We start from the raw sequence: 20,340 nt of genomic DNA on the forward strand, positions 1-20,340 counted from the left end.
CATTCAGCTTTCACTGGGCCAATTCCTGTCAACCTGTGTGACAAAAGTTAGTTATGCCATTAGGTCTACTTGATTCTTGGCATGACATGAGATTTGATAAAAGCTGTACACTTAAACATACTGTCGGGGAAAAAAAAAACATACTGTCAGGCACTTTGCCCTCAATTTTGGGGAAGATACACAAATGTCACATGGAAGGAAGTCTTGGAGTTAACCAGGTGATTGCTGTTTGCAGAGGCAGAATCGGGATAGTTACTTACGTCCTGGGATTAGTGCAGAGATGGTTTTCTGTTAGTCAGCAGATACCAACCATCCTAGGAGTTGTAGCATCGGGCAGAAATTAGACAAGTGAACAGAAGCTCTTGACTTGGAGGAAGGGAGTCTTGATGTTTTTATAGTAATAATTCAAATCTGGTCTTTACCAGACTTAACTTCTTCCAGCTGAACAGTTGAGCCACACAATATTAAATCTTTGAGATGCTAGGTTTTCTTTTAGAGCAACTCTTTTTTAAAGTATTTCTACAGCAAAAGTAAACAGTGTGTTGTGAGATTTTCCGAAGCCACAGTGTCCCCAGCATTTCCCACTGCCTTCATCCACAAACACAGATGACATCCACACAGAGTGATCCTTGAGCTCCCCCCTCCCCTGCTCTCCTCTCTTTGTCCAGCCCCTCCCCTCAAAGCCCCCTCCCCTTACCCCCCAGGCCTCCAGCCACAGCTCCACTAAACAAGTCCTGAGTGTCTTCCTTTAAGTCAGTGACATCCTACGTGTCTTCTGCAGTGGCTCATTTTCGCTTTATCTAAAAGGAGATAGTTGTCTTCTAAATAAGGGGAATGAAATAAGCCAGATTATAGATGTGAATAGTGTCAAGTAAGCCCTCTGATCATCTGAACACGTATCTCTCCCGTATTTTTTCTGTAATGAGTGAAGTTGTGCTTTCTGTGGGCTTCTGGCCACACATCAGTTTGATAAGACAGGGAACGCCTATATAGAGAGCAAATACAATTGAGGCTGTTCTGTGAAGCTGGTGTAGGATGCCAAATCCCTGACACAGCTGCTTCTCTCTGTCCTGACGGCATTCTGTGCTACACCTCCAGGGCGGAATGCTCAAAGACCACTCACAAAGAGTGCGCTTATGAACAGTTTCCTCATTCACAATTTTTTCCCCCTCATTCACAATATTAATTGAAATTTGCCTATGTCTTCCTGAAGTTCTGATATTTGATAGTGCAGGGAATCCTCCTCTTTAAGACCCAAAGATTTTGTTTCTTTTTTATTTTTATTTTTTTAATTTATTTATGATAGTTAGAGAGAGAGAGGCAGAAACATAGGCAGAGGGAGAAGCAGGCTCCATGCACCAGGAGCCCGAATTGGGATTCGATCCCGGGTCTCCAGGATCATGCCCTGGGCCAAAGGCAGGTGCTAAACCGCTGCACCACCCAGGGATCCCCTCTTTTTTATTTTATTTTTTTTAAGATTTTATTTATTCATGAGAGACAGAGAGAGGCAGAGATATAGGCAGAGGGAGAAGCAGGCTGTGGGGAGCCTGGTGTGAGACTCGATCCTAGGACCCCAGGATCATGCCCTGAGCCGAAGTCAGATGCTTAATCACTGAGCCACCCAGGTGCCCCCCAAAGGTTTTGTTTCTAAGAAGTCAAATTCAGAGCATCACTGGTTTGTACATCCCAAATGATTACGATGTTGTATGTCAGATATATCTGAATCTTTTAAAAAACCACCTCACTGGGAGAGATGCCTATGTGTCTCAGTGGTTGAGCGTCTGCCTTTGGCTCAGGGTGTGATCCTGGAGTCCCGTGATTGAGTCCCACACCAGGCTCCCTGCATGGAACCTACTTCTCCCTCTGCCTGTCTCTGCCTCTCTCTATGTGTGCCTCTCATGAATAAATAAATAAAATCTTTTTTAAAAAAAAGGCAAAACAAAACAGCCTCACTGGGAAATCCAGCCTAATTTTGTGTCACCACCAGGAAGGAACATTGTTAATTACATTTATTTCTGCTTTCCAGTCAAAGAAGACTGGAATGTCAGAATTACCAAGCTACGGAAACAAGTGGAAGAGATTTTTAATTTGAAATTCGGTAAGTAAGACCTAGTGATTATGTCTTAGTTTAGAAACCTGAATGAGAGGCAGTGTTCTGAATGAATTCTAACAGTTCGGGCCTATGAAAGTAAGTTCCCCAAAACTGGGTTTTCATTTATTTCTGCTACCAAATTTGCTACTTAACCTGAGCCAAGTTACTTTATTGCTCTCAGGTTAGGTTTTCTGGGATGTCCAAATGGGAGAGGAAGGGAGGAGTTGGGGGAAGGCTTGGTTCCACTGTACACTTCGAATCTGGCTAACACCGCACATACAGCAAATAGGTTTCATCGTTTGTTTCAACGTAGATTTGTTGACAGCGGTTTCCTGGAGCGCTGTCTTGAGGAGGATTCTGAGGAGATTCAGCAAGAGTGTTTCAGTTGATTGGGTGTGTCTATCATGGAAAAGGAAGTAAGGAGTGGGAGTGATAGCAATTTCCCCGGGGCCTTCCCATCCATCATTATTAAAAGGTGTTAACGTTTTGTGTCCCAGATATGGAATCTGGAAACTTTGCCTCTGATCTCTCTAACTTGATGAATTCCACTTAGGTGCACCATATGCAACTCATATCTTTCAACAGCAAACTTGGCTCTTTCAGTATGCCTTGGCCCATAGTTTATTTCTGCCCAGAGCACAGAGATCATTTTGACTAGTAATAGAACTATCCTTTGGATTTCCTTAAGTGTTAAAATGTTCTTTTTCAAAAAAAAAAAAATGTTCTTTTTCAAATTACTCATTTTTTAGGCCTGTTCGTCAGTTTTGCACAATATACTATGCAAAATGCTTCTAATAATTGAATCGAGACTCCCTTTAAAAAAAAATACTGAATGGATATCGCTAGATGATAGGGAATCTTTGCATAACACATTTGAGAATGCCGGGACGTTAACTTACTCTGGTGATCATTTTGCTATTTATGCAAATACCAAAGCATTATGCTATATACCTGAAACTAATGTAATGTTATATGTCAACTATACCTTGATAAAGTGAAAAATTTTTAAAAAGAATGCGGACAAAAATAAAAGAATGTCTCTTAACATTTTACCTTACATGTGTTATATTTTCTTAACCTGCAGCTCAAGCTCTTGGACTCACAGAGGCGGTGAAGGTTCCATACCCTGTGTTTGAATCAAACCCTGAGTTCCTTTATGTAGAAGGCTTGCCAGAAGGCATTCCCTTCCGAAGCCCTACCTGGTTTGGAATCCCACGGCTTGAAAGAATTGTCCGTGGGAGTAATAAAATCAAGTTTGTTGTTAAAAAGTAAGTTTAATTTGCCCATGTAGTCATTTCTGGAATCAAAACAGTAAAGTTTTCTTTCTATTTGCAGTTTTTCCTAGCTGTACGCAATAGCTAAGGCTTTGTAGACTGTGATGGGAAGCACAGCTCTGAGCTTAAAATCCTTTAACCTGTGTAGATTTTCTTCTTCCATACAAGGAGAAGGGTGACCCCTCTGCCTTACAGGGGTGATGTTCACCTTGGTCACAGGTACTGTGTTGACTCTTAACATTTCTCAGTAATTGAGTGAAGGATGAAGACGCAGATCTGTATCTCTTCCAGTATTCCTGAGGCAGCTCGTGGACAGCTGAGTTTCAGTGCTTGTGTTTCTTATTTACACATCTGCAGGATTTCCATGCTTGCAGAAACTAAACTAGTGTTCTTTAATTTTCATTTCATGGAAGAAGTCATTTACTCTTCAAATTCATGTAGCACATTATGGTGGGAGGGAAAAGTGAGAGTTGTTTTTATCCATAACGACAGAATGCATTGTCGCATTATGAATAATAGCATTTATAAAAAAAAAAAATCACTGCTTGTGATAATGTTTACTAGCTGTGAAGATCAACAGTATGGTGGCTATTGTAACATTTCTTGGTTTTCTTTATAGACCTGAACTAGTTATTTCCTACCTGCCTCCTGGAATGGCTAGTAAAATAAACACTAAAGGTAAGAGAACATATATGCTTTGTTACACCTCTGTGCATTAAAACATTCTTTATCGTCATTACCTAAATCACACTGAATCATGTGCTCGTGTCTTTTGGGGGCTTTCAGTTTATTTCTTGGCTTTTTAAGGTATTTTATATATATAATAGGCTCTCCTCCCCCTTTTGAAACATTTCATGAAAATTTCATGTTTGCAATCCTCCTTCATTCATGTTTCCACATCTATGTTTGAGACTCAGGTAGAGGATTACACTACCACTTTAATTCTTCAGGTTTCTTTGAAAAGACCCAAACTGTATGAATTTTAATACTCTGCTTTTATAAAGCATCTTCTTCTGGGTTTTTGTTTTGTTTTTTACAATATGCAGAAGTGATCACATGCTTCTTTTATAGCCTTGCAGTCCCCGAAAAGACCACGGAGTCCTGGGAGCAATTCAAAAGTTCCTGAAATTGAGGTCACTGTGGAAGGTAAGGCCACTCTGGGTAGGCTTCTGATGATTCTCCCAATTCACTGACAGTGTCCATCAATTCTTCAGTTTACTGTTTGTTTTTATGCAAATGAATTTTTGCAAAACTGGACTTACATGTGAAGAGCTACCTATGATAAAACTAAATTTCTGAATCTTTCTGATTGAAACTTTCACAGTAGTCCACATGATGTTCCTGTAGAACATGGTAATCTGCTTGCAGGAAGATCACTAAAAATTTTTTTTTCTAATAAATTAAGGGTGCAGAGAGGAACATGTGCAATTCTCTCTCTCCCTCTCTCTTTTGAGGTGAGAGGGCAGAAGGAGAGAGAGAATCCCAAGCAGGCTCCATGCCGGGTGTGGAACCCAGTGCCAGGCTCCATTTCACAACCCTGAGGTCATGACCTGAGCCGAAATTGAGTTAGAGGCTTGCCAGATGAGCCACTCAGGTGCCCCTCCTATTCTTTTCAGTAAAGTGTTGAAGGGTGGTTTAAATGGCAGTTCCTTGGATTAAACTAGTTCCTACTACATCTTCAGGTTAATACCCTCTCCACTTGCATGGGGTCTGGAAATTTCATCTTTTCAGGTTCACAGTATTAAAGTACTTTGCACAGTGTAGTTGATTCTCAGCCTACTGTTGGTATGGATATCATCTTCCATCTCTTCAGTTCACTCAGGAAAAAAGGATTAGGATAATTCTTTGTCATCATTAGGATAATTCATTGTTAATTAAGATAATTCTTTGTTATCACATAACTTCAAGTTTTATATTGATGGTTTACAGTACTGGTACTAAGTGGAAACTTAGTCCCCTTTTATTTTTTATTTTTTTAATTTTTATTTATTTATGATAGTCACACAGAGAGAGAGAGAGAGAGGCAGAGACATAGGCAGAGGGAGAAGCAGGCTCCATGCACCGGGAGCCCGACGTGGGATTCGATCCCGGGTCTCCAGGATCGCGCCCTGGGCCAAAGGCAGGCGCTAAACCACTGCACCACCCAGGGATCCCTAGTCCCCTTTTAGTTATCTTGAGGGCATCTGGCTGGCTCAGTCAGTAGAGCATACAATTCTGTGTGTGTGTGTGTTGTTTCATCAAGTTTAGGCTCCACGCCCAGTGTGAAATCCAGTGTTGGGCTTGAACTCAGTGACCCTGGGCTTAGACCTCAGCTGAGATCAAAATTTGGACACTTAATCAACTGAGCCACCCAGGCATCCCCTCCCCGTTTTTTGAGAGAGAGAAAGGAGTGAGGAGCAGAGGAAAAGGGCGAGGGAGGAGAAAGAGTCTTAAGGAGGTTCCATGCCCAGTGCAGACTCAGAATCTGATCTCATGACCCTGAGAGGAGCATGCAACTCTTAATCTCAGAGTTGTGGGATGCCTGGGTAGCTCAGTGGTTGAGCATTTGTGTTGGGCTCAGCGTGTGATCCTGGGTCTGGGGATCAATTCCCACATTGGGCTCCCTGCGAGGAGCCTGCTTCTCCCTCTGCCTATGTCTCTGCCTCTCTCTGTGTGTCTCATGAATAAATAAATAAAATCTTAAAAAAAATCTTAGGGTCATGAGTTCAGGCCCCATATTGGTGTGGAGGCAGCTTAAAAAAATAAGTATAAAAAAAATAAGTATAAGTAAAGTCTTGGTTATCAATTAGATGTAAGAAAAATAGAGAAATGAGTAGTTAATGTAATGCTTTAATATGATTAGGTCTATAGAAGTAAGATTACCAGGTAGAAATTAGGATTGTATTCTGTTATAAACAACTGTAATTTTACAAAGAGAGATGCCTGTTTTTCTTACATAAAAGAAATTCTGAAGGTAGGTTACCTTTTGTAGCTCCAAAATTCTAAGACTGGCTTCTCAATTTCCTCTTGTCCTTTCTTTCGTGGATATAGGAAGACCCATTGAACTCCGGCAGGTTCAGGTGTACATACAAAGCAAGGTATAGAGGAGATTTAGTATCAGCCCTCCCTGGACCCATTGTCAGCACAAGCAAGAAGCTGTTCTAGAATTCCCTAGCAGATTTATTTTTAGATCTCTTGATTGGGTGGGGAGAATTTAAAACTAAATAATGTGCTAACATTATTTCTGCTGCTAACGTGTTTATTAGATTTTTTAAGTCTGGGCTCCACCATTTAGTCAAATTACTTAAAATCTCTGCTTCAGTTAGTAGATCTATAAAATGGTAAGAATAATATTTGACTCATACACTATTTTTAGAATTGAGGTATAATTCATATGTAAAATTCGTTTTATTTTTTTTTTAATTCATCACTTAAAATTACACAACTCAGTAATTTTTATTATATTCATAAGGTTGAGCAACCGACCGACCAGTTGAAGTCCAGAACCTTTTCATCACCCCAGGAAAAAACCCCATGGCTATAGCAGTTGTTCCTATCTCCCTGTCCCCTGGGAACCACTCATCTAGTTTTTTGTCTCTGGATCAGCTTGTTTTCAACGTTTCATATAAGAGGAATGACACACACAGTGGGAGATCCTTTGTGAGCAGCTTCTTTCATTTGGCATCATGTTTTCCAGGTGCATCTGGGTTGTAGCTTGTCCTAATTCTCCAGGGCTTCCCCTCCATCCACCTTTTAAGATTTTTGGTTAAATATACATGACATAACAAGGCTTGACCGTTCTTTTTTATTTTTATTTTTTAAAGATTTTATTTATTTATTCATGAGAGTCACAGAGAGGCAGAGACATAGGCAGAGGGAGGAGAAGCAGGCTCCATGCAGGAGCCGGATGTGGGACTCGATCCCAGAACTTTGGGATCATGGCCTGAGCTGAAGGCAGACACTCAACTGCTGAGCCCCCCAGGCATCCCGGTCTACATTTTTTAAACGTGCAGTTCTGTGCAGTAAGTGCATTCACATTGTTGTGCGACCATCACCGCTGTCAATCTCCAGACCTTTGTCCTCTTACCCTGTTGAAACTCCACCTGGTCAATACGGAATTCGCCTCACTTAAGTAACTGCCGCTCCATTCTCCACCCCAGCCACACATTTGACGTTCTGTCAGCAACGTACCAAGCATTCACGTTTCTCCATGTACTCACCACCACTTTTTATTGTGTTTCTTATTTTTTAAAGATTTTATTTATTTGGGGGGTTGGGGAGGGCAAAGGCAGAGGGACAGACTCCCAATTCATGCTGACACCCTGTTCCAGAACCATGAGATCATGACCTGAGCCAAAGTCAGACTCTTAACCAACTGAGCCCCCTCCTCAGGCGCACCTTCTGTTTCTTACTTTTTGGATAATATCCATCCCATTGGGTGTTCCATTTCTTTTTTTTTTGGTGAATTACATTACATCATGTGAATGTACCACATTTTGTTTATCCATTTATCATGTAGACATTGGGGACATTTCTGATTTGGGGGTATTATGAACAATGCTTCTATGAACATTTGTATGGACATAAGTTTTTAATCTTTATTTTTTGAGGGTTTATTAAGTACAAATAAATGTATTAACTGGGATGGTCCCGTGTAATTGCTAATACTTTTCTTGCTTTGCAGTAGTTTCAGCAAGGGAAACAAGATAGGAATGCCCTTTATATTGGGTAATAAACCCATTTATTATACTAGTTTAGAAACCCAGTGTTTCTAATTCAAAAGGAAAGGGCTTAAGATCAGTGATGGCTTGGTGAAAAACGGTTTTGACCTGACTTGAGATGAACAGAGAATAGGTTTATATTACGTTCCCCATGCTGTAGAGGCCCTTGTCCCATGGTAGCTTTTTGTTGCTTAACAAGGCTATAAATGGACTCTAAACGTAAGTAATAGTCATTGAAATACCACTAAACAGTTGTTAGTATTTTAAGGTGATGTATGGAGTAAAAGCTGTGTCCATATCCAGGAACTTTTTGACCATTTAATGAAGAGGGGAGGTATTTTGTTTGCACTATACTAATACTGTTTTTAAATTATATGTCATGCTTGTATGGAATTGTTTTACTTTTAAAAAGTAAATTTTTTACATATGATTTATACACGGTAGAATGTACTCATTGTGATTGTATGGTTTAGGTTTTGAGAAATGTTTGTGCCACCACTTCACTCAATTTTTTGAACATTTCCATCACTCTGACTTGCTCCCTGGTGCCCTCAGTAGCCAGTCCCTCCCAGTCGGGCCCACAGGCAACCACTGGTCTGCTTTTTGTCACTATGGAATGCTTCTGCTTCTTCTGAAACTTCATATAAATGGAGTCCTACTGTATCTATTCTTTTTACGGCTGGCTTCTTTTTCTCAGTGCTTTTTGATTTACACTTGGGGCATATTTCACTATCCCCTTTTTATTGCTGAGTATTCCACCATGATGTGGATTCACCACATTTTGTTTATACATTTGTCAGCGGACATTTGGTTTTGTTTCCAGCCTTGTCTAAAAACGACACTGTGAACATGTGTGTACAAAGTGCGGCATATGTTCTCCTCCTCTTGAGATATTTAGGAGCAGAATCATGGAGCTGTTAATGTTCTGCAAAAGTACTGAACAGTTTTCCGAGGTGGTTTTGCCATTTTACACTCCTGCCAGGCATGTATGTGTTCCAGCTTCCACTCGTCCTCTCGGGATTCGGCATTGTCATTGTTTTAAATTAAGCTTTTCCAGAGGGTGTGTGGTGGTATTTCATTTAACTATCAACCTGAATGTTGCTTCATTAATGAAGAATGATAAGAACTAGATAGTTCAATCAACTCCATTTGGTCTGTTGCTCCCAGACTCCTTTCTCTCTTGCTCTGTTACTGTCAAAGGCTTGGTTTACGAGCATTGACACAAGCAGAGTTGTGAGCTGGGTGCCTTAGTGGCCTCTTGCAGGGCTGTGGTGATGGGAGGGACTGATGGCCTCTCCATGGTTGTACCTGCCAGCTGGCACAGGCTGCTAGAACCAGCTAGCCCACATACACTTTGCTTTCATTGCTATACCATCTTAAGGAAGCTAGCATTTTTATTCAGGAGTTTTTAAATAATTAAAGAGTAGAATGTTGGGTCTGGACATTTTATTGTATTTATTTTATTTTTTAAAGACCTTATGGGGATCCCTGGGTGGCGCAGCAGTTTGGTGCCTGCCTTTGGCCCAAGGCATGATCCTGGAGACCCGGGATCGAATCCCACGTCGGGCTGCCGGTGCATGGAGCCTGCTTCTCCCTCTGCCTATGTCTCTGCCTCTCTCTCTCTCTCTCTGTGACTATAATAAATAAATAAAAATTTTTTTAAAAAGACCGTATGTATTTGTTTTAGAGAGAGAAAGAGAGCATATATGCGAATGGGGGCAGGTGCAGAGAGAGGAAGACAAGCAGACCCTGTGCTGAATGGGAGCCAGAAACAGGGCTCAGTCTCACATTCCTGAGATCATGACCTGAGCTGAAAATCAGGAGTTGGACACTTAACCAACTGAGCCACGCAGACATCCCTTGACATTTAATGGAGGATGACAGATACATTTCATATTGAATCCTCCATTCCCACCAACACCTCTAATACTGGTGAGGATCCTAAGGCCATATCCAGGCTAAGTTCAGAAGATGGGGATGGCCACACACATACTGAGGTTTTCCCTTGCTGACATTCAAGGTCTTGTCCACAAGTACATCAGAGACTATAGTGTGTAGTGTGTAGTGTATAGTGGTGAAGACCAAGGAACCAGACTCCGATGGCTGGTATCTCAGCCCCAGCACCTACTGTGTGGTCACCAGCAAGTTACGTAGTCCCCAGGACTCAGTGTCTCCATGGGTACATTGGATGTGGTAATGTTACCTGTGAAAACTAAATTAGTGAACACACAACATGCTTGGGGCAGTGACCATATGCACCTTTCACTGTTGGTAGTGTTGTTGCAAACATTGGAGATAAGAATAGGAAGTAGGTAACTCAGTAGGAAAATAGTTTAGGTGAAAGCTCAGTGTTTTTTTTTTTTTTTTTTTAATTGTATTTATTTGAGAGAAAGTACGGGTGTACTTGGTGGAAGAGGGACAGAAGGAGAGAGAATCTCCAGCAGACTCCCTGCTGAGTGCAGGTCTCCATCCCAGGACTCTGAGATCATGACCTGAGCCGAAATCAAGAGTCAGACGCTTAACCTGCTGAGCCCAGAAAAGCCCAGAAAGCCCAGAGTCCATACGTATATTCTACAAACTAGGAAATCGGAGTTTGAAGATGTATCTTTAGAATGTTGGTTATTTTCTAAAGAAAATCTGAGGAAACTTAATTTTTAAAAAATTTTCCCATTATTTTGACTATTTTGTTTTTAAATATTGCTGGTTGGCTACAGATTAAAATAAACTATTTAATAATTAGGTGACCCTACATAAAGAAGAATCAGGGTCAGGGATTTATCAGAATCACCTAAACAGTCCTCTTCATTCAATGGAAAAACAACTGGTTTCCTAGAACACTGTTTCTAAATTATACTAAGAATTCAAAGGAAAGAGGCACCTGGGTAGGTCAGTGGGTTAAGCTTCTGAGTTTGGCTCAGGTCATGATCTCAGGGTCCTGGGATCAAGCCCCCCTTTCAGGCTTCCTGCTCAGTGGGAAATCTGCTTCTCCCTCTCTCTCTGCCCCTCCCCATCTGTTAAATAAATAAGCATCTTTTTTTTTTTTCCCCTCAAAGGAAGGATGTGTCCAGAGTCAGCTAGAGAATCTAAAGGAAGATTTCTTAGTAGAGATAGGATAACCGTACCTGACATTGTGATTATGATCAAGGGTTGAAAGGAAAACACATAAGCAGACATAGCTACCCCAAAATTAGATGGCTCCAAAAGGGCTCGAACGAAGCATTCAGTGAGTCGAAAATACCTCAGATCTTCTGGAAAGCTAATTCTGTCTGGATAAAAATGGCTGAATATAAGGATGAAAGTAGAAGAATGGGTGGATGTGGCCTGGGGCCTGCGTGTCCATTTGCATTGCTCAGTGCCTGTGTCCTGTTTGAACTTGATTTGGTTTTTAAGGGGAATCACAAGCAGTACTTAAACATGATGAAATATGTGTATTGATTGATTTTTTTTCTTTTAATTTTTCTTTAGGCCCTAATAACAACAACCCTCAAACCTCCGCGGTTCGAACCCCTACCCAGACTAATGGTTCTAATGTTCCCTTCAAGCCTCGAGGGAGAGAATTTTCCTTTGGTACATATAAATTTTATTTTTCTTAATTTCATCCATTTGAAATAAAAGGAACCAATACAAACATGTTATTTTTCTAGGTGAATTTTTTTTTTATCTGGTAAGTCAGTATATATGAGCTATTAAAGGCACTATAATAGCTACTTAACCCCTCTGTGCCTCAGTCTCTGGATGTGTAAAATGGGGATATTACTTCTGCCTCATGGGGTTATTAATGAGAATTCTAAGTACTAAGTTATTTAAAGAGTAGAACCATACCTGGCGCATAGTAGATGCTATCATTGTTTTGGTGGGAGGTTTCTTGGTTTTCATTTATTTTTAATTTTAGCCTATGTCATTTATTTGTGGCCAATGTATTAGTAATATGATAAAACAGTTTAATAATGTCGGATTAGAGTAGTTGCCAAGATATGACTATGCTAAAAACCTGTGTATTTTTTTTTTGTGCTTGTTAAAAATGTACAATAAAATAAGAATGCTGAGCATAGATGTATTTTGCTAAGTATTGCTAGTAATGGTCTCATTTTTCACTTGCAGAAGCCTGGAATGCCAAAATCACAGACCTAAAACAGAAAGTTGAAAATCTTTTCAATGAAAAATGCGGTAAGCTTATTTTGAAATGTTAGTGCTAAAATATATGGTGGCCTTTTTTCAGTAGAAGAATGTGCACAGAATAAAATGTTTAGCATTTAAATTTTACGGTCATTGGAAGTGCATGCATTTTGCAAGCGTGAATGCCATCATTTCTCCCACTTTTCTGAGCCTGCAAAATGAACAAATTTTTCTAAGATTGAAAGTAGTATGATCTTTAAATATATATATATATATATATAATTTTAGTAGCTACAAAATGTAATTTAAAATGCATTTTTAAAAAAAGTTTGAGTTTTGAAAAGTGATGAATGTGAGAAATAAAAGAAACTCTGTGTTTTACAGGCGAAGCTCTTGGCCTTAAGCAAGCTGTAAAAGTGCCGTTTGCATTATTTGAATCTTTCCCAGAAGACTTCTATGTGGAGGGCCTGCCTGAGGGTGTGCCATTCCGACGGCCGTCCACTTTTGGCATTCCAAGGCTGGAAAAGATACTCAGAAACAAGGCCAAGATTAAGTTCATCATTAAAAAGTAAGGGCAGTTAGCAGAAACAAGACTGGCCTTGAAGCCTGTACTTGTGATACAGACAGATTGGTACATGGGTTCACCTCTGTCAAGACAAAATGAGCTCTAGGAATCCCCCAAAAAAGTTCTTTAAGCTGTACTTTCGTAGATCTTACAAGTTTTTCATAATTGGTAAGAAAGGAAAGGAGGACTGTAGCTTGTCAGAGGGATAACAACTTGATAGTGTTAGGTCTACCATTGTCTTATTTTTAATGGTTGATGCTGCTGGGGTCTAAGGCGTGCAGTTTTAATAAAGTCCTGTGATTTCTCCAGCTTACAGAATATTTTCCCTTTCTTCATTTATTTTTTCTAATCTCTACACATAATGTGGGGCCGGAACTCATGACCCCGAGATCAAGTGTCGGGTGCTCTTCCAACTGAGCCCACCAGGCGGTGCCCCCAGAATATTCTAAATTTCCATCTGCAGGGCAGCCCCGGTGGCTTAGCGGTTTAGCACCACCTTCCACCCAGGGCGTGATCCTGGAGACCCAGGATCAAGTTCCACGTCGGGCTCCCTGCATAGAGCCTGCTTCTCCCTCTGCCTGTTTCTCTTTCTCTCTCTCTCTCTCTCTCTAATAAATAAATAATCTTTAAAAAATAAAATAAAATAAATTTCCATCTGCTTTGGAGGTCTGTGAATTAGGCTACCACAACTGAAATGGATGGAAATAATCAGAATTTAAAAATACGGGTTAGTGCTCAAGAATTATTTGAAATTGATTGAAGTGAATTATTTTATTTTATTTTTTTAATATTTTATTTATTTATTCATAGAGACACAGAATGAGAGAGAGGCAGAGACACAGGCAGAGGGAGAAGCAGGCTCCATGCAGGGAGCCCGATGTGGGACTCGATCCTGGGTCTCCAGGATCATACCTCAACCACTGAGCCACCCAAGCATCCCTTTGCTTCTACTTCTTAATAGAAAAAGACACATGCTTAAGTTTTCACAAGCCTGTCCCTGTTTACATGCTACCCGTGAACAGTGTGCTCCATATATCCATCCTCAAGTCTAGCACTGACTGGATTCTTCCAAGGTTTAGTGGAAACCATGGACAGGAGAAGCTAATATAAGCTAGGCAGGACTGGATAGGCATTGTGATCATGACTAGAATTAGGTTTTTTGTATATGTTACTTTAGACGAGGGATGTTTTTTCTGTTCTTCCATTACTAAGTTGAATGTATATGTATAGAAAGTAAAATTTTAAAATCTTCGTCTGATCTTTAATGTTTTGCTATTGGATGATTAACACACTTTTTTTTCCTCTCTACTTGTTTTTCAGGCCTGAAATGTTTGAGACTGCAATTAAGGAGAGCACCTCCTCCTCGAAGAGCCCTCCGAGTGAGTGTTGGAGTGAGTGCTATGGAAAATGTGCTGTGAGAAAATTATTTTGTTGCATTGATTTTTTAAAAAAGATTGTTGAAAGAGCAGCTACTGAATCAAAACCAAGAAAGCTCATTAAAACTCATGGTTGTGATTTCTTTACAACTTTGAATTTATTTAATATAAATGAGAATCTTTGTGTGTCTGATGCTGTACTAAAACACAAGAAAGAGAAAAAAGTAGAGGGTATAAACCATCTTTCAGGAAGCTTAATCCCCCAGGATGACAAAATACACCAGAAGAAGGAACAACCCTTGCACAAAATTGGGTTAAATACTGTCTTGTGTAGTCTGAATTATAAGCACATTGGTAGAGCTGATTTAATTACATTTTGCATGTCTTCTAATCTGAAGTTTCTGTTTTAAGGAAAAATAAATTCATCACCCAACGTTAATACTACTGCATCAGGTGTTGAAGATCTTAACATCATTCAGGTGACGATTCCAGGTATGATGTTTCTGTCTTTCTCTTGTTTGTGGGGTTTTCCATGTTTGGGCTTTCACTTGACCAACTCAGGTTCCTAGAGCTCGCTCTGTGTGGTGCGGTGCCCCTGCCCGCCTTGCAGAAAGCACTCCCCAAACACATCACCTCATCAGTTCCTTTTCAGAAAGCTCTAGGCCAGATGCAGGCATGAGCTAGTACCTTTTGTCTTATTTCAGAAATTTGTTCTAAAGTGCAGGCAAAGCTCCTTGTAACAGGAACAAAGGCAGAGCATTTTCATTTGTGTTGTTAGAGTCAAATCACTTGATTAAGTCATTTCCATCTTGATCAGTATAAAATACTGAAATCTTCTGAAAACATGAAGCAAGTTCTCTCAGAGCACCTCACAATTAACTTGGAATTAAAATTGCATTATTAAGCTATGACTGTCCTCTTAACTTTTCTAGATGATGATAACGAAAGGCTGTCAAAAGTTGAAAAAGCCAGACAGCTCCGAGAGCAAGTGAATGACCTCTTCAGTCGGAAATTTGGTGAGTTTGGTGTTTGCATGGTGCCCCTTGCAGTGAGCTAGGACATTTCCTTCCAGTGACATCTGCACAATGGATTATGCTCAGATAGCTGTTACCTTCCTACATAAAAGGAAATAAAGTTGGAATGCAAGTGTTCGAGTTTCTCTAAAGTTTTTTCCTAAGGAAACCTTAGCTGTGTTAGACTCTTGATGAAGATCGCCATCAAAGTGAATAGAATTGAGGTTCAGAGGTAGGGTAGTTTGTTGTGTACTGTGGCCATCATTAACCGTGGAAACCATCTTTAAAAATGTTGCTCGTGTGCTTTCTAACACTTTAGAGATGATAGATTGATCTGTGCTTTTATGCTGCTTATCTTGTTCTAGGTGAAGCTATTGGTATGGGTTTCCCTGTGAAAGTTCCCTACAGGAAAATCACAATTAACCCTGGCTGTGTGGTGGTTGATGGCATGCCCCCCGGAGTTTCATTCAAAGCCCCCAGTTACCTGGAAATCAGCTCCATGAGAAGGATCTTAGATTCTGCTGAGTTCATTAAATTCACAGTCATTAGGTAAGTGAGGCTTCCCTGCTTGTTCGTCAGAATGAATCTGCAGATCATGAGGCTAAGTCATCTTCCAGAATATAGTTCTATGTAATAATAGAACCAGGTTTTCCATGTAGTGAAAGGAACACTTAAAATGCTTGAGTTCTTCTACTGTGGGATTCTTTTCTTCCTGAGCTGACTCTTAATTCTCTAGTTTTTAAGGCAAGGGGTTGGCAAACTATTGCCCGTGGACCAGATCCAGCCTGCTGTTTGCTCTTATAAAGTCTTAACAAAACACAGTCACATACAGTTAGCGGTACATAGCGTCTACCACTGCTTTCAGTTTGTTTGTTTGTTTGTTTGTTTATTTTTAGGGTTTTATTTATTTATTCATGAGAAGCACACACAAAGAGAGAGAATGGCAGAGACACAGACAGAGGGAGAAGCAGGCTCCATGCAGGGAGCCCGACGCGGGACTCGATCCTGGGTCTCCAGGATCACACCCCAGGCCAAAGGCGCGGTGCTAAACCACTGAGCCACTGGGGCTGCCCTGCTTTCAATTTATAAGCTAAAACGGAGCAGTTAGGACAGAGACAGTATGGTCTGCAAAGAGCTGAAAATACTTACTGGCTGGCCCAAGACAGAAAACAATTGGCCAGCCTGTGTCTCCTCAGGCACCTCTTCACAGGCTCAGGTCAGACAGGGACCCAATCCCAAGCCAGCCAGCCCATTCTGTGTCCTTGTCTGTACCATAAAAGTGTAGTTGTTATCTTTGAGAGCAGGAATGATGATTAAACCTACACTTCAGTGACATCATGAGATTACATTCATTCATAAGTGCTCATCCCAGTAAGATGTTCAGTGGATGTCCTCTTTCCCGTCCGCCTAAGCAAGGGTCCATGTAGTCTCCACCCTTTCCAACCCCCAAAACTTCACTACCACTAAATCTTCACAGTCAGTTCCCTGGCAAGCTCCCTCTGTATCTAGTAGAAATTCCTTTGGACTGGCTCTTGGAATAGCTCATGTGGTAACCCCCTAAGGTGTTTTGTCATTTGTTCCTCTTCTCCTGGTAACCTTCCCTAAAAATCTTGTTTCTATCCCTTTTAACCTGTCCCTTTTAACCCATGTCAGCAGTGTGTGCTCTTCCCCAGGGGACTGGGTGAAAGCCTGCTTCCACTAGACCACGTCAGTGGAATTACTGCACTCTTTTTTTTCCTTGGCTCCTCTGTTTTCACCATCGTTCATGTGACCTTTTCCAGTGATGGTTGGTATTAGTTATTCATCTGTCCATCTGTCCATAGATTAAGAAGTGTAAGATTGAAATGTAGTTGGAGGGATGCCTGGGTGGCTCAGCGGTTAAGCGTCTGCCTTCTGGCTTGGGGCATGATGCTGGAGTCCTGGGGATCGAGTCCTGCATCGGGCTCCCTGCATGGAGCCTGCTTCTCCCTCTGCCTATGTCTCTGCCTCTCTCTGTGTGTCTCTCATGAATGAATGGGTAAAATCTTTATAGAAAAAGGAAAGAAATGTAGTTGGATAATATTGCTCATTCTAACACCTAAGTGACGGGAGTAAAATATTAGTTAAATAAACTGAATGTACTTGTACATTCTTGTAGAGTAAAAATAAACTGTTACACAATTTGTTTCTCTCTCTAGACCGTTTCCGGGACTTGTGATTAATAACCGTGAGTAGATTTCATGGAGTCTTTTTCCTTTTCTTCTTTTCTGGGGTGTGAGAGACTGTTGGTGTATACATGCCCTTTGCTCGCAGCACGTAATGTTTTACCTCACCTACAGCGGTAACCGGGCAAAGTTGATGTTTTAGCTCCTGTGTAAGAGCACTAGGCACTTTCTGCATGTAAAATGGGGTTAGTTGCTCAGTCTTTTATTTATTTTATTTTATTTTTATTATTTTTTTTTATTTATTTTTTAGTTGCTCAGTCTTTTAAATCTCAGTTCATTCATTCGTAAAATGGTTTTATTGGTACCCATTTTGAGAGTCTTCGAGCATTTTAAATGACTCCTTCAGTGTCAAACATCTTAAAATGGATGAGGGAGCTCCTGTCTGTGTTTGTAAATAAACTTTTATGAGAACATTTCCTTGCCCCTTTGCTTATGGCAGAAAGCTTGGAAAACTGTACCAGACCATTGTGACCTGCAAAGTCTGAAATACACACTAACTAGCTCTTCATGAAAAAGCTTCTTGACTCCTCACCTAGAGCAATACTTGATACATTCCATAAGAATAATCTGTATTTGATATTATTACTGCAGTTCCTTTATTATGCAATTACAGTGCTGAAATAAGATCTTTTAATGTGATGTCACTTGCTTCTGTTAATATATAAGCCAGGATCTGGCACACGTTGGGCTCTCAAATATCGTTGCATGAACAAATATATGTGGTTTTCCAGTTCCCTGATGTTCATAACACTTAAAATCGTTTTTTTAGCAAATACTATACATACATTTGTTGGTCTGTATTCATTTGGCTGTGCCCCTAAACTACTATGGTTCTTTTTTTTTATAGATTCAGCTTTTATTATACTCTCTATCTTGGCCAAGTATGTTCGTATCTGATAGTGTTAATAATGAAAGAGGATATAGACCTTGTTTCATAGACTTTTAATCCTCCTTGTGACATTCGACTTGAATCACACCAGGGAGCTTGGTCATTTACAGAAATGTTTTTTTCTTTTAGGGGTTTTTGTGTATGTGTGGGGTTTTTTTAATTTGTTTTTTGTTGTTGTTTGGTTATTAATCCCAGTGCATCTGTTTTCTGTGTAATTTTTAGTTTCAAAGAGTATTGTATTTAAGCCTCCCCCCCCCAATCTTTTGTTTAAAAATATTCAGTTTTGTTCTCATCCTTATGCAGTAGTATATAATAGAACTTTCTGGTAATGACTATGAATTAGTTATTCTCATGGGATATATCAGTACTTTTAATATGTGTTCCCTCCTTTCATAAGGAAAATAGCACCTGTTCTGGCAAATTTGAAGCATCCAAGTAGAGAATGGTTCTAAGAATGCTTTTCCGTTGTAATAGCCAGTCAGTAAATTATTGTTTAAATGAATTTGCTTTATTTTCAGAATTGGTTGATCAGAGTGAATCAGAAGGCCCAGTGATACAAGGTAAATTAAGTGAGGTCAAACAGAAACATTCCTACTTTTGCGACAAAGTGGATCACATGAAATTGTGGATAGACCTCACTTGCTTACATGTGCCTAACTTTAGGGAAAGTCATTTACACACTCAGACTTCGTGTTTATGAATCCTGTCTGTGTTCAGAGGTCTGTTGTGTTCAAGCTCTGGGTCCTAATAGAACAGTGGGCCACATGCCATTTGACTGCACTGTCCCGGTCAGGCAGAAAGAAGGCTGGGAACCCTGGGAGGCCAGTGTTGTAGAGGGTAATTTGTTAGTGACAAACATGTCTTTCTGACTTTACTCCTTTATACCATTCGTATCTAATGCTTGTTATCAGCCAAATTGTGTCAGGTGGAAATCGTGGCTTTAAAGAAAGGTCCCTTAGAAACCAGCGTTGAGGCCTGCTACTGGGATCCACTTGAAAGCAACAAAAGGCATTTATTTTATCAAACAAGAATCCACAGGAAGGGAGGGAAAGACCTTAAAAAGGAACTTCTTTCTCGTGAGAGCTATGTTAATTGCAATTTTTATATAAGACTTTGGTTGCTCCCATTAACTTAGCACATGTCAGAAGAGGAAATTTGGGGGAGCCTAGGTGAGTCTAGTTGAGTCGTCCTGTTGAATCCCAAGCAGCTGTGGCTGCTATTTGCATCTGGGACCTGTGCTTTGTGTGCAGTGTCTGGAGAGCTTTCTCCTTGCTTCCTCTAGGACCTGTAAGTAAGTGAGAGCGACTTTAGGACTTTGTTAAGATAAATCTTCATGTGTTTCTCTTCAGAATCAGCTGAGCCCAGCCAATTGGAGGTTCCTGCGACAGAAGGTAAAAAGGGTTAGTCCAGCTGTCAAAAACTGAAATTCCTTATGAGAGCCTTCAGAACGCAGGATTGATTGTGATTTTCATGCCACCTCTTCTAAAACCCCTGCGGTTGTGTTTTCTTTTGTGTTGAGGTGAATTGGATCTGTCATTAGTGTCCAGAAATGTCTTGTTAGCGGTGACTTGTGGTTCTTTTGCTCTGTTCTCTCCAAATGACTCTTAATGAATGACTCCTGAACCAGTTCAGTGGCCACTTTCTAACCTAGACTTTTAAATAGATAAGTAATATGGTGTTTGTTACTTTGAAAACTGGAGTAACAGAATTTAGAACTGATTGCTAGAACAACATGGTCTCTGAAAATGTTGTTTTTACTATCTTATGATTCCTATTAAATCATTTTAGTGCAGAGTTTGGTAGGAGTGGGTTTATAATCATACAGATTTGCATTTATAGTGCAACTTACCAGTTCCCTTTTGTTTTTCTCCCACCCCCCACCCCCTTTGTTTTTCTTGATAGAAATAAAGGAAACTGATGGAAACTCTCAGATCAAGCAAGAACCAGACCCTACGTGGTAGACCTCTTCCCTCCTAGGGTAAATCCGCGTCTGTGTCTGGGGTGCCATCTAGTGTCCGTCTGAACCTAGTGTATTCACACACACCTAGAAGTTAGTGTGTTTGCCCTGCTTCAGCCATAAATGATGCCCCTCCCCCTCCTTTGGGTCTTAG

At 40.4% G+C, this 20,340-nt stretch overlaps 1 protein-coding gene across 14 annotated transcripts in view; it reads left to right on the plus strand.

The window, feature by feature from the left end:
• Positions 1-20,340, plus strand: part of GTF2I (general transcription factor IIi) — a 113,631-nt gene that overhangs the window by 91,561 nt on the left and 1,730 nt on the right. For 6 of the 14 annotated variants that reach the window (XM_077908266.1, XM_077908273.1, XM_077908267.1 and 3 more), the window contains 15 exons: positions 2,027-2,098; positions 3,177-3,360; positions 3,986-4,044; positions 4,438-4,512; positions 11,532-11,633; positions 12,168-12,233; positions 12,567-12,750; positions 14,068-14,138; positions 14,535-14,615; positions 15,056-15,139; positions 15,502-15,685; positions 17,314-17,342; positions 18,748-18,789; positions 19,579-19,629; positions 20,132-20,207. In XM_077908266.1, the coding sequence (XP_077764392.1) occupies positions 2,027-2,098; positions 3,177-3,360; positions 3,986-4,044; positions 4,438-4,512; positions 11,532-11,633; positions 12,168-12,233; positions 12,567-12,750; positions 14,068-14,138; positions 14,535-14,615; positions 15,056-15,139; positions 15,502-15,685; positions 17,314-17,342; positions 18,748-18,789; positions 19,579-19,629; positions 20,132-20,190 (1,343 nt within the window). In that variant the 3' untranslated portion in view covers positions 20,191-20,207. The remainder of the gene's footprint in view (positions 1-2,026; positions 2,099-3,176; positions 3,361-3,985; positions 4,045-4,437; positions 4,513-11,531; positions 11,634-12,167; positions 12,234-12,566; positions 12,751-14,067; positions 14,139-14,534; positions 14,616-15,055; positions 15,140-15,501; positions 15,686-17,313; positions 17,343-18,747; positions 18,790-19,578; positions 19,630-20,131; positions 20,208-20,340) is intronic. The other 8 variants (XM_077908270.1, XM_077908277.1, XM_077908271.1 and 5 more) reach the window with 3 other exon arrangements.

The sequence above is a fragment of the Canis aureus genome, chromosome 8, assembly GCF_053574225.1.
Source record: "Canis aureus isolate CA01 chromosome 8, VMU_Caureus_v.1.0, whole genome shotgun sequence".
NCBI lineage: Eukaryota > Metazoa > Chordata > Mammalia > Carnivora > Canidae > Canis > Canis aureus.